This window comes from Bombyx mori, chromosome 21 (assembly GCF_030269925.1).
Source record: "Bombyx mori chromosome 21, ASM3026992v2".
Classification (NCBI taxonomy): Eukaryota; Metazoa; Arthropoda; class Insecta; order Lepidoptera; family Bombycidae; genus Bombyx; species Bombyx mori.
In genome coordinates this window covers 11,029,951-11,056,363 of record NC_085127.1, presented here as the reverse complement: position 1 = coordinate 11,056,363, position 26,413 = coordinate 11,029,951, and the positions used below count along the sequence as shown (strand labels likewise).

At 44.5% G+C, this 26,413-nt stretch overlaps 1 protein-coding gene across 2 annotated transcripts; it reads left to right on the top strand.

Moving 5' to 3' along the window:
- Window positions 1-428: 428 nt before the first annotated feature.
- Window positions 429-19,625, top strand: LOC101744711 (uncharacterized). Of its 2 annotated transcripts, none has more exons than XM_004929656.4 (20): window positions 429-585; window positions 668-815; window positions 945-1,077; window positions 1,239-1,349; window positions 5,384-5,483; window positions 5,796-5,944; window positions 6,325-6,410; window positions 7,217-7,371; window positions 8,386-8,600; window positions 9,784-9,896; window positions 11,117-11,350; window positions 12,468-12,550; window positions 12,979-13,088; window positions 13,993-14,175; window positions 15,003-15,179; window positions 15,661-15,747; window positions 16,742-16,902; window positions 17,781-17,911; window positions 18,581-18,623; window positions 19,229-19,625. In XM_004929656.4, exons 1-20 carry the CDS (start codon window positions 534-536, stop codon window positions 19,374-19,376), a joined length of 2,619 nt encoding a protein of 872 aa, XP_004929713.2. In that variant the 5' UTR covers window positions 429-533; the 3' UTR covers window positions 19,377-19,625. The 2 variants fall into 2 exon arrangements, with proteins under 2 accessions (XP_004929713.2, XP_021205931.2); XM_021350256.3 differs by having other exon boundaries at window positions 449-585; window positions 19,232-19,625.
- Window positions 19,626-26,413: the final 6,788 nt, after the last annotated feature.

Below are 26,413 nucleotides of genomic sequence, written 5' to 3'. Positions count from 1 at the left end.
AATCAAAGAAATTTTTCTTAACTACTGTAGGGATGTCCGAAATGCAATAAAGTATCGATATTTTTTGAAAATATCAATATCGATATTTTTACTAAAAAATATCGATGTATCGGTATGATTTGACAGAAAATATTCGTGCTAATCAATAGACATCATTTTTAATGACATTTTATGAAACTTTATGAAATTTTATAAAATTTCAATAGTATAATTTTATAACATTTTGTGAAATTTCATAAAACTTAAATTTCATCAAATTTCATGAAATTAAAAAAAAAAAACCCGGGAACATATAAATGTTTGTTGGTCTGAAAAAAATATAAATTTTCATACCTTTTCGACACTTGGAATTTTATATCCATCGATGTATCGAAGTATAAAATATCGCTCAAAAATATCGATACATTGAAAAAATAATATCGATATTTCGATGTATCGATATTTTTTGAACAAGCCTAACCTACTGTCGGCTACTGTTATGTTTGACTGTTTTTCAGAGTTTATTTGATTTGTTATTTTGTTAATTGTTATACATGGATGAATTGCGAGGTCCGAATATCCAAATAGTCCTTCATATCAAGGAAGGTAATAACTAGTATTAAAAAACATTACTATTTAAATATTAAATTAAATTTATAATCAAAGTGCGAAATTAATACTATTTCAGGGCTTGGTTTCGGATTTTTGCGAACACCGTTTGTGGTCAGTGGTTCATTAAATGGTTACATATTAGAAACCGATTCGGTTGTTCCATCTCATGCACCGGTTTTCGATGCTGAACTTGTTTGGGAAACCGATAAAAGAAGATTTAGGAGGTAAGATTTCATGTGAAAGAGATATTGAATTACATCTGTAAAATCGTTTGTTTTGCATCGTCATTTTCGTTAGAAATTCCTGTTTAAGAATATGAATAAAATATATGAATATTACTTGCTAATTTTTAGTTTGCGTGTTCAAAATGTTCCTGTGAAGGTTGAGGTGTTTACAACATGCACGCAGGGACGTAAAGACAAAGTTGGATATTTATTGTTGAGTCTCCTTAGTGCTCAACCCTGTCCTTCGAATAAAATTGTTGATGTGAGTTCAGAAATATAATTGGTTATGTTCTTTATTTTTTATTGAGTGCAACACTTAACAATTCCGGACCAACCAATAACATGGACTACTAAAAATGAATTATGATTAATTTATAGATTGCATTATTGTGTATTCTATTGTCATGATCAAATTATTTTAAGGTGAAGTACACAATGCATCGACTTCTGGGAGTTAAATCTGAAGGGAAGTGTTGTCATCCACAGCTGTTAATGAGTCTATCTATTGAAGACAGGAATAGTACACCTACACCCGTAAGTCAGTTGCAATGATTGATTATTGAAGTTAGTTGTCTCAATGTGTTTAATTTATGCATATACCAACAGTGTGCTAGCGCTTGCAAAAATTAGCCATACATTAGTAAAATTTTCATTCTGATATGTATTTGTAGACAGTTAGAGTAGTAGATCCAAGTCTGCAGTTCGCTGTAGCACGTAGGTGGGCAGGATCGACCGGTGAAACACTACCCTCTCACAGAAAATCAGCGTGAAGTGGGGGCCTCCTAGAGGCCACCGCGTTTCGACTGGTGAGTGAGAGTCCCGGCGCCCTTATCCCTCTACCTCGGGGCCCAAATAGCAACTGGCACTTTCATTATACTACACGTATCGCAACAGATTTTCTAGGGACTGTTGCGTTGCGTGTGGGAATGAGTATCAGTTGGCCCCTTCCTGTCTTTTTATTCCCTGTCCCACAATTCCTCACCCTCTGTGACCTTTCTCCTTCCCTTTCCTTCCCCACCCCTTATGCTATTTTTGATTTTTGTGATGGCGACGAGTGATACAAATAAAATACCCCAGGAGGGTACCAGTCTCTTAGAGACTGGAGAATCCCTCTCTGAGCGAGAGCGAGAGATGCTATCCTCTCGCTCTGGCTCAGGCTGCCCATCGTATTCTGGGGGGGCACATCAAGCGTCGTTTATCACAGCTGCTGGGTGCAAACTGAGCCCAATAACGAGGAAGTCCCCCTCCACTTTAGCAGTGGATTTTTCTAACATCAGGGGACTTCACTCGAACTTAAATGCCGTCCACCACCATCTCGAGACGGAAAGGCCAGATTTGCTTTTCCTGACGGAGACGCAGATTTCCTCCCCAACTGACACTTCATATCTAAAGTACCCGGCCTATAGCCTGGAGCACATTTTTGTGCCACGCGCCGGCGTGTGTGTGTACATCAGGGAGGGAATTTGTTACCGTAGGCTCAGCAGTCTTGAGGGCAGAGACCTGTCGACCCTTTGGGTGCGCGTCGATTGTGAGGATCACATTCGCGTCTACGCATGCCTTTACAGGTCTCATAGCGGAAATTCGGAAATTGACCGGCTCTTCGAGCACCTGCAGGTGTCCACTGACAGAATACTTGAGCAGGTTCCTACCGCAGAAATTGTGGTTTTGGGCGACTTTAATGCCCACCACTCTGACTGGCTTGGGTCAACACGTACTGACCATGCGGGAAGGTCTGCTCACGGTTTTGCCATTGCCAATGGTCTGACGCAGATGGTACCTTCTCCCACACGTGTGCCGGATGTGGAAGACCATTCGCCTTCCTTATTGGACCTTCTGCTGACCTCTCGCCCCGAACCCATTCGGGTATGGGTCGATGCTCCTCTCGGGTCATCGGACCATTGCCTAGTTCGGAGCGTGGTGCCTCTCACCGTCTCGTCACAACCACTTCCATCTGGTAGACGACGTGTTTGGCACTACAGGTCAGCAGACTGGAACGGGATGCGCTCTTTCTTTGCATCCTACCCATGGGGGCAGATTTGCTTCAAGTCAGAGGATCCTAGCACCTGCGCTGACTCGGTTGCCGGCGTCGTGCTGCAGGGCTTGGAATTATTTGTTCCTAGCTCAGCGGTGCCTGTCGGTGGCAGGTCTCGGCCCTGGTTTGGTGGTTCCTGCCGTGACGCACATCGTCGCAAGCGGGAATGCTACCAGGCTTGGGCTAGGGCAAAGGCCGCTAAGGATGTAAACTCTGACTCACTCAAGAAGAAGTACAACTCTGCTTCCAGGTTCTTTAAGAAGCAAATTGCACTGGCAAAATCAAATTACGTTGGGAGAATTGGCGAGAGACTGGCGCGCCTGCCATCTGGCTCTCGTGCGTTCTGGTCTCTCGCCAAGGCTGTCCAGGGTAATTTCTGTCGGTCGACGCTTCCACCTTTGCGCGGGGAGGATGGTTCATTGGCCTATTCCGCAAGGGAGAAAGCCGATCTTCTTGGCTCTATCTTTGCGGAAAACTCGACTCTTGACGACAGGGGGAACACTCCTCCTACCATCCCGAGGTGTGAAACCACAATGGCGGACGTCCGCTTCACACAGTGTGCTGTGCGGAAAGCACTATTCTCCCTGGATGTCAACAAGTCGAGTGGGCCCGATGGAATATCTCCTATTGTGCTGAAGGTGTGTGCTCCAGAGCTGGCACCGGTTTTAACGCGCTTATTCAGACACTCTTATGTCCTCGGCGTTGTCCCACATTCATGGAAGACGGCTCTAGTACACCCGATCCCTAAAAAAGGCGACCGCTCAGATCCGTCCAACTACAGGCCTATCGCTATCACCTCCTTACTCTCCAAAATTATGGAATCCATAATCAACCGCCAGCTCATGGGCTACCTGGAAGAGCACCAGCTGATCAGCGACCGCCAATATGGCTTCCGCAAAGGCCGATCAGCTGGTGATCTTTTGGCTTTACTAACTCACCGTTGGGCGCAGGCGGTTGAGAGTAGGGGTGAGGCACTAGGCGTTAGTTTGGACATTGCGAAAGCCTTCGATCGGGTTTGGCATAAAGCCTTACTATCGAAGCTTCCTTCCTATGGGCTTCCTGAGAGACTTTGTAGGTGGATCGGCAGTTTCCTTGCGGAACGGAGAGTTAAAGTCGTCGTAGATGGCTCATGCTCGGACCCCCGGACCGTAAATGCTGGTGTTCCCCAAGGCTGCGTGTTATCCCCAACATTGTTCATTCTGCATATCAATGATTTGTTGCATACCAGTGGCATTCATTGCTATGCGGATGACAGTACCGTGGATGCACTGTATTTCGGCCGCAGCAATATCTCTCGGGATCACGTCGATGAGTGTCGGAACAAACTTGTGTCTGAAATCGAATCATCCCTTGTGAAGATTTCCGATTGGGGGGGACTAAATCTAGTCCAGTTTAACCCTTCTAAGACTCAAGTTTGCGCGTTCACCGCTAAAAAAGCCCCCTTTGTCGCATCGCCACTCTTCGGAAACACTCACCTTTGTGCCAAGTCGAACATGGGCATTCTGGGCGTAGACATTTCGAGTGTTGTCCAGTTTGGCGGTCATTTGGAGAGCAAGGCTAAAATGGCCTCCAAAAAACTCGGAGTACTCAACAGGGCCAAACAGTACTTCAAGCCGGCTCACCGCCTTAAGCTGTATAAGGCGCAGGTGCGGCCTCACATGGAGTATTGCTGCCACCTTTGGGCCGGGGCTCCGGGTTATCAGCTATCTCCCTTTGACCGAATCCAACGTAGGGCATCTCGGATTGTCGACGATCCTGTACTTGCCGATCGGCTAGATCCTTTGGCACTGCGTAGGGATCTATCTTCCCTATGCATACTTTACAGAATTTACAATGGGGAGTGTTCCGAGGAGTTGTTCAATTTAATAGAAGCCGCTGATTTTCGCAACCGATCGTCTCGCCGGAACTATCATCCGCACCATCTGGATGGTTGGCGTTCCAGTACAATGCGTTTTAAAAACAGTTTTCTGCCACGCACAGTAAATCTCTGGAATTCGTTGCCATCAGCGGTCTTCCCCAACAACTGCGACATTGGGTTATTCAAGAAAAGAGCATATTCTTATCTGAAGGGTAGGCAACGCACTGGCGTAAACGCTGGTGACCGTGGGCGGCGGTGAATCACTTACCATCAGGTGACCCGTCTTGCTCGTTTGCCTATTAATTGTTACAAAAAAAAAAAAAAAAAAAAGTTAGCAACTATTCAGCACCACGTGAGCTGTGAACTCGTCAATATAATTACTTCTTCTCTTCTTCATTGCTCCCTTACAAATGAAGACTGTGATATGATCCTATTTGTCTTTGTTTTGTTTCTGTTGTCAGTTCAACAGATCATTAAAGTTTCTCCTGTTGTCTATGTCTACAATAAATTTACACCATCATGTTGGAATTTGTGCCCTGGAGCTCTTCCCTTCATCTACATCTGTTCCTGATCCACTGTTACTCCAAGTCATGCATAATTGATTATATACCATATAGATATGTATAAAAAGGTCTAAAAATAAGAATTATAATGAAACCTTGGATGTTTTTGTTCCAGAGAAATGAACTCCGCATGTTCCACAGTAATGAGGTTGCCTATCCCTTGTCTTCTCATACCACGGGAATACCAACAGGCAAATCCATTACCTTTGCGTTAAGTATGTATTTTTATGTGTACAAATGATCGATTTCAATGAAGTATAGCCTTAAACAGGGTAGGTGTGGTTACAGCGTATACTTTAGAAAATTATAATCTTCCTTGTATTAATTGATAAATCACAAGGTTTCCTATTCACATCTTACTTCCCACCTGTCTCAATCAATGATATCAATGCATTAGTTGCAATTGAAATAAGATATCTACTATTTACTTATTTTGTTTTTCTAACTGAAATGTGAGGTAGATTAAATTACTATATATATTTTGACTTAATAAATAAATAAAACTTTTCTTGCATTTTGTCTTCCAGATGAATACATTCTTGAAAGTAAGAAATCAGTTTCATCACCGGACCTTCAACCCAAATTACTATGTGATGAAGGTCTAATACAAATCGGTAAAGGGAATCAACTGTTTGTACTGAGTTTTGTCATTGGAGTTGTTGAAAATTTAGATTTGGTTAGTATACAAGCTCTGTATTTTTTTTATTACCCTTATTGTTAATTTCCCTGGTTTTCATGAATCATGTACAAAATCCATACAAATTTTTAACGCGTGCTTATTTTTTTCCAACATTACAAATACATCTTTCACAATCACAGACAACCTTGTTTATGTTGTTATTGACAGAAGTCAAGCCTGATTGTAAATGGTTAATGTCACTAATGGAAATCAGCAATGCCAGGGCACATTATGAGTATTGGTTGTTTTAAGCCAAGTTATAATACTACTTTGCCTATTATTAAAAACTCAGTTGGCAACACTGACTAATAAGCTAGGGCTATTACTCGCCCTTCATAATGGTGAAACTTTATCCAACAAATATATTTAATTTTCAGTTGTTACCTGAGAGTCCAAATAATGATTCTATGATTGATTGTTACATCATGTATTCAATATTCACACACAACATAATGACAGACAGGTAAATAAGAATTTTTTTAATCGACTTTTTAATTGATTATAGTAGGAGTTATCTTCAATCACATCTTATTGAACGACCGCCAATCGCAATCTAAAAATTCAATTTTAAAGAAAAAAATATTTGTCCGGAGGACGTAGACCTTATTTTTTTCATCAACTGCGAGGGCAATAACGCTTTTCTGTTACGTGACGAACAAGTTAAATCCAAATGTAAACCACATTAAGAAAATACATCGATACGAATAATGTTTTTATTTTTTATTTCTTAATTTGGTGGACGAGCTCATGGCCCACTTGGTGTTAATCGGTTACCGGAGTTCATAGACATCTACAACGCAAATGCCGCCACCCACCTTAAGATGTAAGTTCTAAGGTCTCAGGTATAGTTACAGCGGCTGCCCTACCCTTCAAACCGAAACGCAGTACTGCTTCACGACAGAAATAGGCCGGGTGGTGGTACCTACCCGCGCGGACTCACAAGAGGTCGTCGTCTTGAAGTCGTCGTGGCCTATCGGATAAGACGTCCAGTGAATTCGTGTTGAGCGATACACGGGTGTTCGAATTTCAGGCGGGTACCAATTTTCTAATGAAATACGTACTCAACAAATGTTCACGATTGATTTCCACTGTGAAGGAATAACATCGTGTAATAAAAATGAAACCTGCAAAATTATAATTTGCGTCATTACTGGTGGTAGGACCACCAGGCGGGCTGTGAGCTCGTCCACCCATCTAAGCAATAAAAAAAAAGTCCTACCACCAGTAATTAATGAATGAAGTGTAATAATATTCCATGTTTGTGTCCAGAGTGGCGTCGAGCAGCGAGCGCGGTCCGGTCCGCAGCGCGCCGTTCAACCAGCGCACGTCGCTGCGTCTCGCGGCCGAGCTGTGCGCGCTCGCCCGCTACTTCGCAGAGTGTCCGCATGTCGTGGCACGCGTGTGTCACGGTGACACGGATCTAGGTATGTATACTGTATTTTTTTCTCCTACCTACGCCGAAAGTTCGGTTTTCGTCCCGCTGTACAGGAAAGAAAGTGTAACTTTCTCTCCCTTGTACCCAGTGCGCATGCGCGTTAGTGTCTACGTCTGCTCTCACGCACCTAAAATTCTCCGCCATTGTTGTGCTCGGGTAATTTGCAATATTGTGTGTTAGTGTTACTGTATATACTGTGTAAAATTTAATACCGAAGTATTAAACAAAGATGAGTTCATCAGACAGTTCTTATTCAATTAGTAGTAGGTTATTTAAAAATTAAAAAGCAGTTCAATTGTTTTTTAAGTTTTTTTATGAGTATGGGGGGGCTCCGCCCCCCCTGCCCCCTGCCAGGGCTACGCCCCTGGTCCACGACTCGGTACTCCACGAACTTTCGGCCTGGTAGGAGAAAAAATAATACGTGCAACGCGGGACAAAAGTAGGACATCTCATCCCACGTGTTTGCCACCCGAGCCGAAGGAAATGTCTGTCTTACTTTTCTCCCTTGGTGCACAATGTACTATTATTAATACGCTTTTGTTAGCTTCAGACGTATGTATGTAACGGAATCTTTGAACATAATTTTGACCCCGATCAAAACGTCGGATTAACTCGAAATTTGGTATACTTATTAAGGACCGATGATAATTCAATAATAAAATAAAAATTTAAAAAAATATATTGAAGAAATTGAAATCCAACTAAAAAATAGAAAATAAATTTTAATAAATTCGAATTAAAAATAGTGTAAGAAAAAATAACTTTATTGTAAAAAAAGCGTGGGGTGCATGGCTAGTTATAAATATTTTATGAACAGATATAAGTAGAATAGCTATTTTGATAATATCTTGAAAAGCATTTGTAAGATGACAATGATTGGGGTTCATTAAAATTCAGTGTTCACTATTTTTAGGCTTACTAAAATGAAGAAATTACATTTAATTAATGCATTCTGTTTGTGCTAAGGATGTTGTTAGAGTTAAATTAAAACAAAATGTTCCAGGTATATGCAGTTTGGATCTCCGTAAACTAATTCCGACGGAAGACATTAAGCATTTCATAGACAATTTCTGTAACACCGATAACGCTCTAACTATACAGGAGCGCTGTTATATCTTGCGTTGCGACGAGACTACTAAACGGAAAGATGACGGAAGGAGACCTTTTGTGGATATCGAAATGAGCTTGAAGTATATGGGCGTTCGCGGCGTTGCGCAGGTACGTGACTTACTAATGTACCTCAGTGTGCTCAGTGCGAGTTTTTTAACGTTCTCGATAGAGTAAAAGTTAACTTAAATTTGTATGCAGTCGAAAGAGCGCCCCTAGTGGCAAACATATGCAAACGTTCCAACTCATACAAATTTAAGTTAACTTTTACGCTATCGAGAACGTTAGAAAATTCGCGCTAAGCACACTGGAATGTGAAAACAACATCCGAGCTATTGACACTGTCAGTACACTACCCTTTGATGCCCTATGTGAATGAAATTTATTTATTTATTTATTACATTCTTATTACTTCATGTAAAATTTACATTGGCGGGCTTAATGCCTAAGGTATTCTCTACCAGTCAACCAAAAGTAGTGCAGAGTAAATAGTGGTAGGTGCAATGAAATTTATATTAATTTATATTATATTAATAATTATACATACACAAAAAAGTATAAATTTACTTATTATAATAGTTTACACAGTATTTAAAGGAATATATTAATAAATTTCCTTAACTAATAACTTCATTTTAATAAGTTCATGACGATTCCGCTAACTTTTCCAATAGCATTCCCTGAACCCTTAGTTTGAACGCGCACCGGTTAGTAGTAGTTCTGATCTCGAAAGGAAGCGCATTCCATAGCAGAACAGACCGCACGACGAAAGAGTTACCGAACATAACTAGAACTATGTGTGGGACAACGAATTAATAGGCTATGGAGAGAACCTAGGGCCCGCTCATGGCTGGAGTGAAGATATTGAAATGAAATGTCAATGGGATTAGCTCAAAGTAAATAGCAGTTTTTTGGAAAAGTAACAAATGTTATAAGGATAACTCGTCGTAATCGTTCACACTCCTACTATGCCCGATCGCCATCTTGACCATCTCCCCTCAGTCCCTTTCTTCCTCATACATTCATCCCTTTCACTCGAAACGTTCCGTTTTCCACATTCATGTTATCAAACTTATGATGAACTAGCCGTACTCGCCCGTCCGCTGGGCATTTAAAATTAACATTATTATTAAGGAGTCCAAAACTCATAGAAATATTAGCCTATCCATTAAGTACATGTATTTTCTACATGGATATCAGGTTTCAAGTCAATCGGATGCATGGTTCAGTAGTTATGATGGAATATCTGTAAAAACGACTGTAGATTTTAGTGTAGATTTCTTATACGTTTTAGAGATCTACATTGCTGAGTGCCCGCAGTGCTACTGAGCTGACGAGCGCCGCGGCGGAGGCGGGCCCGCCGCGGCGCGTCGGTAGCTGCACGAGTCTGCACGCCCACACCGCAGGGTACTGATATACAATTCGTCCAGAACTTTGTTAACACTAATCATACCAACACTTACTGCTACCTATTTTTACTATAGCGGGTACATAAGGGTATACGACAAGTATTGCTCAAAATAAACAAAACAAAACAAAAAAAAAAGTATAATAACTGTAGATTAATTGGTAAGCAAAAGTCATTAAGTCAAATGTGCAAAAGCAATAAGATGATATGTGTATTTTCAATGCAAAAGTTCAAAATGGGCCATTTGACCCGTAATGGTATGCTTAGTGTTAATACTCAGACCAACTTTTTTACTGGTGGTTGGATTTCTTGTGAATCCGTACGCGTAGGTAGTCGTCGTGACCTAACGGATAAGACATCCGGTGCATTCGTGTTGAGCGATGCACCGGTGTTCGAATCTCAGGCGGGTACCAATTTTTCTAATGAAATACGTACTCAACAAATATTCACGATTGACTTCCACGGTGAAGGAATAACATCGTGTAATAAAAATCAAATCCGCAAAATTATAATTTGCGTAGTTACTGGTGGCAGGACCTCTTGTGAGTCCGCGCGGGTAGGTACCACCACTCTGCCTATTTCTGCTGTGAAGCAGTAATGCGTTTCGGTTTGAAGGGTGGGGCAGCCGCTGTAACTATACTTGAGACCTTTGAATTTATATCTCAAGGTGAGTGGTGCATTTACGTTGTAGATGTCTATGGGCTCCGGTATATAAAGAATGAGATTTTTTTTAAAAATATATTTTTTTTTTATTGCCCTTGTAGGCAGACGAGCATACGGCCCACCTGATGGTGAGTGGTTACCGTCGCCCATGGACTTCAGCAATGCCAGGGGCATAGCCAAGCCGCTGCCTACCGTTTAATACTCTCCACAAGCCTCGTTTGAAGAAGGACATGTCATAGCGCTCGGGAAACACCGTGGAGGGGAGCTCATTCCATAGCCGGATGGTACGTGGCAAAAAAGATCTCTGGAAACGCACTGTGGATGACCGCAGTGGCTCCAGGTAGTATGGATGAACTCTACTCCGGTGGCGGGCGGTGCGATGGTAAAAACGAGATGCCGGTATCATCTCGAACAATTCCTCAGAGCACTCCCCATGGAACATACGGTACAAAATGCAGAGGGAACCGAAGTCCCTCCGCAGACCCAGAGACCCAGAGATAATTAGATTTGAATTAAGTTCTTTTACCTTAAGTGAATTATTTGTCCATGAATTTAGATACAATAACGCATCGGGCGACGTACACAAACAAACGAACGAAATAGCGGAATTAATAAAGAACATGTGCAATTCATTCGCTCTAAGTCAAGAGAGAATACTCGCTGCCAGACTGAAACCCTCCACCAGCGATGCGGAGGTGCAGTGCGAGGGGGGGAATTTGAGGGACGATGATGGGAGGGGAGAGGGGGGAGACAGGGAGCCTGTGAAGCTGGGCGGACGTCAAGCCGAGAGGTAGGGACAACTGTGTGCTTAGTGCGAGTTTCTTAACGTTCTCGATAGCGTAAAAGTTAACCCAATTTTGTATGCAGTTGCAACAGCGCCCCTAGCGGCAAACGTAGGCAAACGATCCCATTACATACAAATATGAACTAACTTTTACGCTATCGAGAACGTTAAAAAACTCGCACTAAGCACGCTGGAGTCATTCGTGTTCTAGTCTGTGAGTTATGAAGTGAAGACGATTATTATTATTAAGTTACGTATATTGTCGATGTCTATGGGCAGCGGTAAACGCTTAAAACCAGGTGGACTGTGACCTTGTCCAACTGTCTAAAAAAACGGCACTAAGACAAGTAGCGCAGAGGTAGAGCCATTTCTCTAATACCCACAGCGTAATGAACTTTTTATTAATGGTAGGGCGTTTTGTGGGCCAGCATGGGTAGGTACCACCGCCCTGCCTATTGCCGCCGCGAAGCAGTAATGTGTTCCGGTTTGTACTGTAGCTACAATGGCGGCCTCAGCCCTCAAAGATTTGAACTCATGTTGCAAGTTGGGTGGCGGCATTTCTGTTTTTGTTGTCTATCGGTAGCGGTAACCCCTCAATACTAAGAGTGGGTCGTCTAGAAGTCTCAAAGGTTTTTCTTACCTAACCGGACGAGTAGGTGAGCTCACGGCGCTCAAACCTAACATTGTTGCTAACACGAACCCTAGCAAGAGCCGTGCTTCGTAGAATCTACCACCAGATCGGAAATGCGACTCACTGAAAAAATCCGGCGGGAAACTCAGTGGGCTGTGTCTGTGGGTTAATTTACTCGTCAAGCTCTTCGTCGCAGGCGACGGGTTCGACGAGAACGATGACCGGTCTCAACGGTGCTGTTCATTCCTATCCTTTGAATGTGGGCTGACAGCTTCACGGTCTAGCTCATGAGGATACATGTACTTACTGTCCGTATTAGGGCGACAGTCATAAAACTCATGCCTAATAGGGATAGAACTGCGTAGGGACGCACCGTGGTAGGGGGATCGACCTCCTATAGTGTGGGATACGGATAACAAGAAGTACAGACGAGATTTACCGTTGACGGCGTCTCGTTCCTAATCGTTAACGATGTATCCGCCTTATTTCCAGGGAGCCCGTCGTTTTGGAGACGAGCAAAAGCGACACGTGCATCACAAGTCCTAAACGGGCCGCCCGTAAAGACAATCACACAGGTGAGAAAAAAATTCAATTAAATTCAAGCATTAGAATATGTAATTACGAAATCAGTGTACTTGTATACAGTATAGTGAGGCACCGCCGTCCTACCCGTATCTGCTCCGGAGCAGTGGTACACTATACTTGGGCCATTACATCCGTGGGGTCGTCGCGTCCCCTTACGAGGGCGCGGAACGGGCCACAGCGAAACCCCTCTGCCCGGGCTTGGGACTCCCTGCCTGCCTTTTTTTTATTGCTTAGATGAGTAGACGAGTTTGAGCACCAAGTGGCATGCTGTGGGGACGAATACCTCGTTCTCTTCTTTCTTCCCTCTGAATCTCCATATTTTTTTTTTGCTTGACAAGACCTGACAAGACCAGTGCTTGAGTAATAATTGAATTAGAAATAAAATATGAAATTGTAAGGATGTTTTTTTATAAAACAGATTTGGTGAAAATGGCGCTATCGGAAGCCGACCGCGACAGCATCATGCGGAGGTTCGTGGACGAGCTGGAAGACTGGAAGGAGAAGCAGCAGGAGCTGCACAAACTGCAGGCAAGTAGTGTTGCGGACCGGGCCTGCGCGCACCGCGGGACTATAAGGGCGTTCGAAGATATCCTTGGAACTCAACAACACAGTTTCATTGTCAGTTTTGATTAGAAGTAGTAAAAAAAAACGTTGCGCGTGCAACTTGGTGCACGTGTATGAAGTGAAACTTCTTTTTCGATGTGTAGTATTGTGGTCTTCTTCATTTTTCATTCTTAAATCAAATTGCTCTTGTAATAGGGAATGATGTGCTTCATTATTTATATTACAATATATATTTTAAATTATAGATAGAAAAATAAATAAATATATTTTTTAAATACTTCATTAAAATATTGATCGCTACTCGTTGCTACCGCTCGCGCTGGCCTGTACCAGGTATACTACGCGCATACGTTCGAGTGCCACGCATTCACTCTCGCTCTGTCTCTTTCTATTCCGTGGTAGCGTTAAACGTTTACCGCTACCTTGTTAGAAGTCGCGTTAGAAGTTTCACTTCAAAAAAAAAGGTCCTGATCTCGAAAAATAACATATCATTACCGAAATGACTTCCACGGCCATTTCTATGAACATATTTATAACGTAGTACAGCTAGGTTGTGGCAGGATTTATTCTATTATAAATAAATTCACTATAGGCAATCCAAAAGTTTATATTTTTGAATTACATAATGTTAAGGAGCTATTTAAACCCCTATTTTGAAACATTATTTATTGGTGCTCCACTTGTATTGGTCTTACCGTGATGTTATATACCCTGTAGCCTTCCTCAATAAATGGGCTATCTAACACTGAAAAAATTTTTCAAATCGGACCTGAGATTAGCGCGTTCAAACAAACAAACTCTTCAGCTTTATAATATTAGTATAGTCAAATTCGATATTATAATTGGCCATACTGTTCTCCTATACCAGTTGAAGCGCAAAGAAGAGTACCATTTAGAGCTATTGGCCAAGGAGTGGGCCAAGCAGCGCGTGGAGCTGGAGTGCCGGCTGGCGAGGGGCATCGAGCAGTGCCGCGCCCTCGCCGCCGACCTCGCCGCCGCCACAGACGACTTCAGGGCGAGGGGACACAGGAACTCCGAGAGGGAGAAGAAGGTACCTCACATAGCAGACAACAATTTATTTTTTATTGCTTAGATGGGTGGACGAGCTCACAACCCACGTGGTGTTAAGTGGTTACTGGAGCCCATAGACATCTACAACGAAAATTCCGCCACCCACCTTGAGATATAGTTCTAAGGTCTCAGTATAGTTATAACGGCTACTCCACCCTTCAAACCGAAACGCATTGCTGCTTCACGGTAGAAATAAGCAGGGCGGTGGTACCTACCCGTGCGGACTCATAAGAGGTCCTACCATCAGTAATTACGCAAATTATAATTTTGCGGGTTTGATTTTTATTACACGATGTTATTCCTTCACCGTGGAAGTTAATCGTGAATATTTCTTGAGTACGTATTTCATTAGAAAAATTGGTACCCGCTTGAGATTCGAACACCGATGCATCGCTCAACACGAATGTACCGGACGTCTTATCCGTTAGGCCACGACGACTTATAAACTATCTCACTCACTCAGCTCACTAAGTGAAACAAATAAAATCGGAAATAGCCACAAAGTCTAAATGAATGACGGAGTTGTATCAAATTTTGATTAAAATGAGATAAACATTTACGTGGAACGATTTGGAGATGACTTCTTTGAAAAATGAATGTCATTTCGTGTCCTCCCGATCTAATATCGACTATTCAAAAGTTTGCATGTAGTTAAGAATGATCTTTTGTTACGATTCATTTGTATAATTTAAAATGCTACTAAAGTTTTTGAATCGCTATTTAATCCAGCATAAATTAATTGCTACAGATTATTTTAGCCAACCAAACTGTTTTGAAAAACCATAATATTATTGATATTAATTTCAGTTATTGGAAGCGAAGAAAGCTTTAGAAGCGCATTACACAGCCAAGTACCAGGAGTTGAGAGAGGCCTCATTAAAAATGGAGGACGACATGAATCATCAGCTGAAAGTCAAGGACATGAGGATCGAAGAGCTGGAGCTTAAAATAATGCAGCTTGAGAAACAGGTGGACGTTTTGAAGGTAAGCCTAAACGAATTACTCATTCAAAGTATTTTTTGTTGCTGGTAGGACCACTTGAAAGTCTTCGCGGGTAGGTACCACCACTCTGCCTATTTCTGCCGTGAAGCAGTAATGCGTTTCGGTTTGTAGAGTGGGGCAGCCGCTGTAACTATACTGAGACCTTAGAACTTATGTCTCAAGGTGGGTGGCGCATTTAAGTTGTACATGTCTATGGGTTCCAGTAACCACTTAACACCAAGTGGGATGTGAGCTCGTTCACCCATCTAAACAATAAAAAAAAAACTAAAATAAAATAAAAAAACAAAACAGAAATAATCGAACCATAAAAAAAAGAAAACTACGATTTTTACATTACTTTAGAATCAGCTAATAATAAATAATTTTCATATTATTTAATAATTGAATTAGCTTAATAGAATTGATAATATTTGCTGCCTTCATAAGATAACAGTGCGATATTTGAACGATATCTTATTTTCAGAATACCATGAAGGACATTGAGAAAGAAGCCGAAACCCGATATTCTGGTCTAACTAAAGATCAAACTGCGAGTCTCATACAAGAATTGGTGAGAATCTTGGTTTTATAATGACAACTGTAACCCACACAAAGACCTACTTCTGTATCCAGACGCCAACATATGGATTGTTTTTGTTGAAGCTGAAACAATCACAGTAATAAAACAGTGCGCGTGCAACTTGGTGCACGTGAATGAAGTGAAACTTCTTTTTCGATGTTTAGTATTGTGGTTTTCCTCATTTTTCATCCTTAAATCAGATTGCTCTTGTAATAAGGAATGCTGTGTATAAGAGCTGTGACACCGTCAACATTTATCTAATATATAAAATTCTCGTGTCACAGTTTTCGTTGCCATACTCCTCCGAAACCGCTTGACCGATTCTCATGAAATTTTTTATGCATATTGAGTAAGCCTGAGAATCGGCTACTATCTATTTTTCTAACCTTTAAGTGATAAGGGGTGTTCACACCAATTTTTTTTTTTTTTATGTATATATATTTTTTAATGTTTGATGTTTTGTTATTTTTAACCAACATTCCCTCATCGTTCACAGCGCTCCAGGCCTTTTTCACTCATATTCCACATCCTTACACACTTACAATAAGTTAGTTTTTTTTTCTACACTAGAAATTCCCTAGAAATCTTATATATGGCAAAACAATGTTTGCCGGGTCAGCTAGTATTATATATATTTTAAATTTTAGATAGAAAAATTATTTTAAATACTTGATTAAAATATTGGACGCTACTCGTTGCTACCGCTCGCGCTGGCCTATAATAGATATACTACGCGCATGCATTCGAGTGCCACGCATTCACTCTCACTCTGTCTCTTTCTAGTATGGTAGCATCAAACGTTTAACGCAACATTGTTAGAAGTCGCATTAGAAGTTTCACTTCAATAACAGAAGCATCAACACTTATATGTAAGGAAGCTTAACAGAAGTCACAGTTGCGTTTCGAATGTTTATAGGTTTAAAATAGTATTATAGACTATTTATATAGTTAAAATTAATTTATTAATACACAATTTTTATGACAGAGATGTTTAGAAGAAAAACTAGATAGTGCGGTCCAATCGAAAGCGTTCTTCAAAGAGCAGTGGGGCCGCGCTGTCAGGGAACTGCACCTGCTGAAGCTGGACACCAGGAAGCAAATGTTGTCGCAGCTGCAGCAGGACAGGAGGGAGCTGGGTGATGCTGGGTACTGTGGGCAGTTGACGCTTCTCATTGGGACATCGGAAATTATTAATACACACATATATTTTTTTATTGCTTAGATGGGTGGACGAGCTCACAGCCCACCTGGTGTTAAGTGGTTAATGGAGCCTAAAGACATTTACAACGTAAATACGCCACCCACCTTGAGATATAAGTTCTAAGATCTCAAGTATAGTTACAACGACTGCCCTACTCTTCAAACCAAAACGCGTTGCTGCTTCACGGCAGAAATAGGCGGGGTGGTGGTACCCACCCGCGCGGACTCTCAAGAGGTCCTACCACCAGTAATAATTTTATAAGAATAGTACATATTACTATATTAACTTTTTATACCAGGGTACGGAAACAAAAAATGCACTAAGTTTTATTTATATGAATTTCTTCTTTTTCTTCACCTTATCCCACTGGGTGGGGTCGGCACAGCTAATTTTTCTCTTCCATTCTCTTCTATCAGCCGTTATCTCAACACTCACTCCTCTCTTTCTCATATCGTCATTCACACACTCCATCCATGTCTTCTTCGGTGGAACTCTTCTCCCTCTACCTTGCACTACGATTTCTATACATCTCCTAGTCACATGTATCTTCTCTCGACGCATCACATGTCCATATTTAGGGATATAAAAACCTTGCTTTTATTTAGCATACTGTTTCGTTTGACCATGAAGTAATGCATATTAGCAGGTAGGGTTTCAAAAATAAATCATCAAAATTGATCTGTGAAATCATACAAAAACAGCTTAATAACACATGGAACGAGAGCTCGTCCGCCCATCTGTATTGTGTAGGGACTGTTACACATTGTTAACGTTTTCACTGCATTTCTGGCCTTTTTATTAGCCCATTTTTTTTCAATTTCAGTTTAGACACAATAATAGATGACAACGAAAGTAAACGCAATCAAGATGCGATGGACATTAAAAAATTGAAAGACGATTTTTATGTTGACATTTTAGCGAGCACACCGGCACTGGAAATCGATTCGTTCATCAGTGAGTTACTTTACGTTGTAAAAATTATCGGAAAGATATCCGTTAAGTTATATTTAAATCTAGCTGACCCGGCAGACTTAGTAGTGCCTCAATCTATAAATAAAAGACCTAAACTTTTGTATAAAATAAACTTAAAACAAACCAAATGAACCCGTCCGACGGGAGACGCATCAAAGGGAAAACAAAATTGTTATTTTTATTTAATTCCGAGCATTTTCATATTTATCTACCTTTTAAACCTTCCCTCGACTTCCAAAAATAATTCCAGACCAAAATTAGCCAAATCGGTCCAGCCGCTCTGGAGTTTTAGCGAGACTAACGAACAGCAATTAATTTTTATATATATATAGATATATATTAGATTTTTTATTTGTTAAAATTGCCTTACCCAAAGATATGTTTATTTTGTTGTTGGAAAATGTAAGACGTAGATTTTGATTATTCAAATAATATGTTTCTTCCCAGAAGCATTATTATGTGTAATCAATAAAGTGTTATTCATAATGAGTCATCCGAGTATAAAAGCCTCTCGCTTACAAGAAGAATGTCAGAGAGTGTTATTCATAAAACATACTTTAACAGTTTTCATATAGCTAGCTTATAAAGTTGCGATAATTCCTTATTAAAAATATCATAATTATAAATTGTAATAAATGATTTGTGTTCCAGCCACATCTGGTTCGGGTGTTGTAGAAATGTTTGACGATTTAAGGTAATATTTTTGCTTTATTGCTATCGAAAACGTTAAAAAACTCGCACTAGACTCACACACGTGACGGTTTCATAGGTACTTCGTACGGTCGAGTATTCACAGTTTTGTTTTTGTTATAAGAAAATAAATAGTCACAATGAAAAATTTAAATATGTGTGTTTTAATAAAATAAAAAAAATTTGAAAATAGTGGCTGTAACATACATACAAGGATGGCACACAAAAAACAAAACGTCTTTGTTATACCAAAAACTGTCCTAGCTATTGTGCATAGCAGTGACAATCGCAATACACTGAAATCACGTTAAACGATCATTCGAGTGTAAAATAAATAAACTTTATTTTTTATTTTTGGTAGGACCTCTTGTGAGTCCGCGCGGGTAGGTACCACCATCCCGCCTATTTCCGCCGTGAAGCAGTAATGCGTTTCGGTTCGAAGGGTGGGGTAGCCGTTGTAACTATACTGAGACCTTAGAACTTATCTCAAGGTGGGTGGCGCATTTACGTTGTAGATGTCTATGGGCTCCAGTAACCACTTAACACCAGGTGGGCTGTGAGCTCGTCCACCCATCTAAGCAATAAATAAAAAAAAAAAATTATTTCCAGAAGCGTCGTTAAGAACCCGATAAATGATAAACTAAACAAATTGATATCACAACGCGATCGGCTCATACAGGACGAGAATCCGAATGAAGAACTTCTGAAGCAATTGAACCAGGAAATTAGAAGTATCCTATTAAACTGTGGCTCCTGACTATTTTGAAACATCAGATATTAATAAAAAAAATTATTATTGCCAACCAAAAAAAAATTTATATTTATATAAAAACTATTGAAAGACTGATGAATTTCTATAAATTTAAATAAATCTTCCATCATGACAAAAAATTTTGAAGCCGTCCATGATAACTTAGACATAATTTTTATTAGATTAATTATTATATTTGTTGTATATTTGATTAATTATTGTGATATTGATTAAATTAAAATATGAGATAAATAAGTTGACTGTTAATGTGTTTTTTGGAGCAAGTTTAGCTGGTGATCAGTAATTATTTAAATTTACCGTTAAACATGAAATTAAAAAAATGCCTAAATATCAAGATCGATATTTTTTTCTCTAAATGAAATACTAATTATTCCTTAGTGTTGTCTAGTTTTTTTTGGAAGGCTATGCGTCATGATAATTGCCTTATAGTTGCCGCCGCTCATTGCTCCCCAAATCCTGCCCACGAAGGAGTCTGTCACTGTTGACGACCTAGACGCGTCCTTGCGGATCCTTCACTTTGAAAAGGCGGCAGGACATGAGAACCCTCTTGCCGTGCCCGCTGAAAACTACATACCCGATCCTGTAGACCGAATGGTAAACAGTCGACGTCGCCACAAAATACGTCATTACGGATCCTCCCGATCCATTAACGGTGCTTTTAGGTACCACAAGCACCGGTCACCGTCCTCGTCGAACCCGTTGCTTTCGACGAAGGGCTCAACGAGCGAATTAACCCATAGACAGCCCACTGAGTTTCTCGCCGGATCTTCTCAGTGGGTCGCGTTTCCGATCCGGTGGTAGATTCTGCGAAGCACGGCTCTTGCTAGGGTTCGTGTTGGAAACGTCATCAGGTTTGAGCCCTGTGAGCTCACCTACTAGTTCAGGTTACGCTGAAATAGTCTCTCAAGGCTATCAGCTTAGGATATAAAAAAAAACCGGTCCACCAGACACAATAACTCTTGTATTAGAAACACTAGGAGCAGACTTAAGGGACCCCGGTAACCGTACTTGTTGAACTCGGTAAAGAGTCCCACGTGCAACTAAACCCATGCTCGTTGTTTTACAATATATTCAAATCAAATTTATTTTAAATTAAAGCCACAAAGTTTTATCAAAATTCAATTGCAAATCAAAACCATTTTCTGAGGGTTACATTAGCAATATTCTTACGCGTATGCCGTGTTTAAATTAAGTTAACTGTTCGCGACGGACATGAATAAATGTAGAATAGATATTATTCGCGACGGACATTGAAGTTTAAAATAGATAGAAAATAGTTAAATAGAGATATGTTCGCAAAGTACAGCGAGATTTAATAGAAATAGACAATGTCCGTAAATAGACTGTATGTTAAAAGTAGTTATAGTAAAAATGTCCGTAAATAGATAAAGAATATCCGAATAAATAGTTATATTAAGAATATGTTGGCGTAAAATAGAGAATAAATAGATAGTACGCTAAACATAGAAATAAGTAATTTGTAAATATTGTATTTTGTTTGTAAATAAAGATTGGTCCTCGTGGTCTTTAATTTGGCGTGGGAACGCAGGAGCGAGTCACAATACGGGCGAGCGCTAATGGAGCGACCAGGCAAACAATAGGCGAGCGAGGCGGCCGAGAGAACAATAGACGCCCACCGTGCTCGGACTCATAATAGCGCTGGCCGAGTGCGCGTGGGCGACCATAAATAAGGGGCCTACCTCGCTGCAAATTCGCCCGGGACACCAGTGCTACGAGGCCCCTACTGTGTTGTGCTGTGCGGATAGTGTGTGCCCAAAGCGTGTGTGTTGTGAATCTAGCGGTGTTGTGTCGGCGCGGAGACGTTCCGAGCAACGTAACGCAGGACCCGGGACCAGGTGAGTTGTTCGACACTTTCATTTTAACATCAGTTAATTGCGGGTAGTTGTCGATCAGCCTGGAGAAGCTGCGTACTCATTTTATTCTAAGAATAAAAACCGAGTTACGTTAGCGCCTTCGAGTCTGGCCATCTGTGTCCGTTCCCAGTCCTCCCCTACTGAGGCAAGTAGCAGTACGGATGTACCGACAGTCGCTGTGACCGACCACAGGTACGGCTAAATCATGTCGGGGGGGAAACCACCCCCAACCATCAGCACACCCGGTCCGTCTCAAAAGGGACTTCAAGTGATAGCGAGTACATCAATGTACCGCCCTGTGCCCGTCCTGTACAAGCCCGGGCCCTCGGTCGCGGCCCAGGAGTCTCCGAGGATCGGTCCGGGGGAAAGTTTCTTTCCCTTACCGGCCGATAACTCTGGGACCTCTCGGCCGCGAAAGAAGGCCAGGTCTGAGTCCGACCGAAGTTCTGCAGAGGGTGTAGATAAACGACCCCGTATTGGACCTTCGTCCAAATCCTTAGTCGAGGACGACGAGGACGACGACAGCGAGGCGACGACTTCCTCTTATGAAACGTCCGAAATAGAGGCAGACACCGACACAGAACACAAGACATCCAACCCCTCGCGTACCTCCTCTTCGAGGGTGGAGTCCTCTCCCCCCTCCAAACCAATTCCCAAGCCGAGGAAGTGTTTAGGGACAGTGGAGAGCCCACCAGCCAAGCAGCTGCGTACGCCTCCTCGGTCTCCTTCTCCTACCATCTCCCCCATTCCAACGGATAGGCCAAGAGGTGCCCCCACCACAGGCTGCATGGTGGGCAACCTAGAATCGACTAGGTACATGGACCTTGAACCCTCCGTCTCCAATTCCAAACCAATCCCTATCCCAAACCCCTCACCAGTCCCCTCCACCTCATACGCGACTGTAGCAGCCACGCGACCCGTACCCACCCAACAACACCAACAACACACCCACCAGAGTTCCACTGCCCCAAATAGGTCGCGCACTAAAGAGGAGCCCCGCCGTCATCCACCTATTATGGTGGAAGTGCTCCCAAATTGGTCCCGCCATATGGCGGCCATCAGGGAGCGCTTGGGGAGGGCACCCTCCGTGCGCCCTTACGGAACAGGGTTCAGATTTCTGCCAGCGTCGGCAGAGGAATATAGAGTGGTCCAGGCCTACCTTGCCGGGGTCTCCTCAGCGGACAGTGCCATCAAATGGTATTGCTACGCGTTGGAGGAGGACATCCCGACAAGGGTGGCTATTCGCGGACTACCTGCCGACACCGACGCGGCAGAAATCACAAATTCCTTGAAGGAGCTGGGGTTTCCGGCTCGCTATGCCCGATGCATACGGGCTAAGAGAGGGAGGCCGGGGTGCGTATTTTACGTTACCCTCGACCACCTCTCTAAGGATGGCCTCGCCCGCTTGTACGCAGTTGAAGAACTGCTGTACCTGCCGGGGGTGTCAGTTGAGGGATGGCGGCCAAGCCGTGGGCCGGCGCAGTGTCACCGCTGCCAGGCCTTCGGTCACGCCTCCACCAATTGCCACCGAGCGGTCCGCTGTGTGCGTTGTGCGGGTGAGCACATCGTGGCGAACTGCCCGAGGCCGAGGGAGGGGCCCTTCACCTGCGCCAACTGCGGAAAGGACCACGCAGCCGTTGACAAACGGTGCGTGGCCTACCGTAGGAGGGCGAGGATGTTGGGTTTTACCGTCCCCCCTCCCGTACCACCGGTGCCGCGCGCCCGGAGGCCTCCAGCTCCTGCAGTACCAACACCATCTCAAGCAACTTCGACTCAAGTTCCGGCCGCTAGAGTCGTATCAAGTAAGGGCAAGGGCAAAGGGAAATCGTCCCAAGCCCCAATTCTCGCCCCAACTCCCACCTTACACTCACGGCAGCCCAACCTAGTGGAGTCGAATCCAGCAGCCTCCACACTGATGGCACCGGCTAACGCTGCCCGACCGGCCGTTAGACCTCAACCGGCACCAAGAATTATATCAAAAAAAAATAAAAAAAATAAAAAAAAGAAAGAGAAAGCCAAAGAGAGAAAGCGAGCGCAAAGACTAGCCGCCAATATCCCACCCACCCCAGTAGAGAGAATGACTCCAACTCCAATTTCTGTGCCAATGGAGGTCACAGAAGCAACGCCCCTCCCTACAACCAATACAATACCAACACCAATTGCAATCCACGCTCAGCCCCAAGAAAATTCGGTCGACGTGGGTATGACTCAGCCCCCACTACCACCCCGCCCGCAGAGGGAGCGGCGCAGCGGCAGACAGGACACGCAGCCTGCCGGCTTCGCTGCCTGGCTCCTCTCCCTGTGGGAGAAACTGTCCGAGGTGATCTCCGGAGTGATCCGAGAGATCGCCTCGGGAGCCAGTCCCTTCGGGGCCTTGCTCGCGGGGTTCTACCGGATGATTGCGCAGCTCAATGGCTAGCCAGGAGCTGCGCATCATCTACTGGAACCCCGACGGGATAGGGTCCCGGAGGTCGGAGCTCATCCGACTCGCCCAGGAGTATGACCCGCAGGTTATCCTCCTGGGCGAGACCAAGCTTAAACCTCGACAAGATTTTAGGATGCCCAACTACTTCGTGTACCGACGGGACGAACTGACCTCCAACGGGCGCCCGTTCAGGGGCACTGCGGCGCTCGTCAGGAGGGACGTGGTGCACGAGGAGCTTGAGCTACTGACCTTCGCCTCTACCAGAACGGTCGGGGTGAGGGTCCACGTACCGGGAGCCGAATTGCGGATTTATGCCGCGTATCGACCCCCGGGTCCTGATTTTGTCGAGGACGATATTAGACGGGCCTTGAACCATGATCGCCATCCGGCCTTGGTGGTCGGGGACCTCAATGCGAAACATGTCGCTTGGGGCTCCCGAATCATCATGCCGCCCGGAAGGCGATTGTACGAGGATGCCGAAAGGGGGGACTACTGCGTGGTCGGCCCCAACGAACCCACCCACGTTCCAACGTTGGCCCGGTACCAACCGGACGTTTTGGACGTGTGTGTTCACAAGGGGCTACGGTGCCCGCTAGCGATAGAGGCACTGTACGACCTGAGTACCCCTCACCTACCGATCTTGGTCACGGTGGGTTTGGGGCTCACTCGGGTCGCGACATCCCCTCTCAGGCCTAGGGTCGACTGGCAGTCCTTTACGGGACTGCTGGCCGACCAATCCTTGTTTCAAGACCCGTCTACCCCTGATGAGGTCGACACGGCGGCCTCCCGTCTCGTCGACACCATCAGGGGAGCCCTGGACCAAGTGACGACTCTGGTACCCAGCGGGGGGCCCAGAGCGGAACTCCCGGTGCACCTCAAGACGTTAATTCGTCGGAAGAGGGCACTGAGGAGGCTCTGGGCGACATCTAGGTGTCCCAGGATTAAGCGCGAGCTCAACCGACTTGAGGGTGAGCTGGCGACTAAGATGCGGACTTACCGGGGTGATTCCTGGGAGGGGGGACTGTTGGACGCGTCCGACGACCGTACGATGGTCCCCCTTCACCGCATCTGTCGCCGGCTCACCAACAAGCCTTCCCCCACTTGCCCCTTGGAGGACGAGGGGGGAAGACGGTGTTTTACACCGTTGGCTCGTGCTGAAGTCCTGGCCAACTCGCTGGAGCGGCAGTTCACTCCGAATGTCTCTGCACCCTCGATGGCTGCATTCCATCGCGAGGTGTCAGAGAGCGTAATCCAACTCCTCAAACCGGAATCGCCGGGAGTCGAGCTGGGAGATGAAGACTTAGTCACTCCCAGCGAGGTGCGCCTCCTCATCAAGTTGATGAAGAGGCGCAAAGCCCCCGGCGAGGACGGTATTCCTCCCCTCGCCTTACAAAACCTCCCTCCCTCAATCGTGTCAGCAATGACACGATTGTTTAATTCCATTCTCCGGGTAGGACACTTCCCTGGAACTTGGAAACTGGGCAAGATCATCGTCTTGCCCAAACCCGGCAAAGACAGGAGAAAGCCCTCCAGTTACCGACCGATTACCTTGCTCTCGCACGTGGGCAAGTTGTTCGAGCGGCTGCTCCTGAGGAGAATATCGCCGTATATTCTCCTCAGGCCGGAGCAATTCGGCTTTAGAAGCGGCCACTCGACGACTCTGCAACTGACCCGTGTCCTGCATCACTTGGCGGACCGGCGAAACTCGGGCCAATACACGGTCGCGGTCCTTCTCGATATCGAGAAGGCCTTCGACCGTGTGTGGCACGAGGGGCTGGTCCACAAGCTGCGGGACGCGGGCCTACCGCACGCTCACGTGCGACTGCTCGGGTCGTATCTGGAGGGCAGAACCTTCTTTGTCGCGGTCGAGGGCGCACGGTCTTCCGTGCGTCCCATTACGGCCGGGGTTCCCCAGGGTAGTGTCCTATCTCCTATCCTATACGCCCTCTATACCAATGACATCCCCACCCTGGAGGGTCACCTTCGGGCGTGGGAGGAGGACGTGAAGTTGGCCTTGTTCGCTGACGACTCGGCCTACTTCTCGTCCTCTCCGTTCCCCTCTGCAGCCATCATGAGGATGCAGAGGCTTTTGGATTTACTGCCCCAGTGGCTGGACCGTTGGAGAGTCGCGGTCAATGTGGGAAAGACCGCGGCCTTACTCTACGGTCCGGTCCGTATCAGAGTTGTCCCAAAGAAACTCAGCCTCCGAGGTGTGAATGTCGAGTTCAGGACCACGGTCCGGTACCTCGGATGCGACATCGACCGCTCTTTGAGCATGGTCGCGCACGTCAACCGAGTCATCGGTCAGGCCCGCGCGGCCATGTTCTTGTTGCGGCCGGTGTTTGCGTCCGGGCTTCCGACCAGGACCAAACTCGCCATTTAAAAGACATACGTCCGTTCCCGCCTCACATACGCTGCTGTGGCCTGGTATCACCTGTTGTCGCCGTCCCAGCGATCTAGGTTGCAGGCCCAGCAGAGTCTTTCCCTCCGCATTATCGTCGGGGCCGGGCAGTACGTCAGAAATGACGTTATTGCCCGGGACCTAGGTGTGGAGTCGCTCGTGGAGGCTGCACCCCGTAGGTGCAGCCTCATTTCCATGAAGGGCTTTGACCCCACCCCCCACCCCCTTTTGGGATGGGGTGTTCTTACCCGCTGCAGTCCTCCCCCCCATCAATATTGTATAACGATGGGGAGAGGGGGAGAGGACTGCAGCGCGGAGTGCG

What these genes read in the sequence shown, in the direction of transcription:
- LOC101744711 (XM_004929656.4), top strand. Translation starts at nt 534, where the DNA reads ATGGATGAATTGCGAGGTCCGAATATCCAAATAGTCCTTCATATCAAG. An exon ending in AGTCCTTCATATCAAGGAAG is followed by an intron (nt 586 to 667) that starts GTAATAACTAGT and finishes ATACTATTTCAG; the next exon opens with GGCTTGGTTTCGGATTTTTG. An exon ending in GGAAATCGATTCGTTCATCA is followed by an intron (nt 17,912 to 18,580) that starts GTGAGTTACTTT and finishes TTTGTGTTCCAG; the next exon opens with CCACATCTGGTTCGGGTGTT.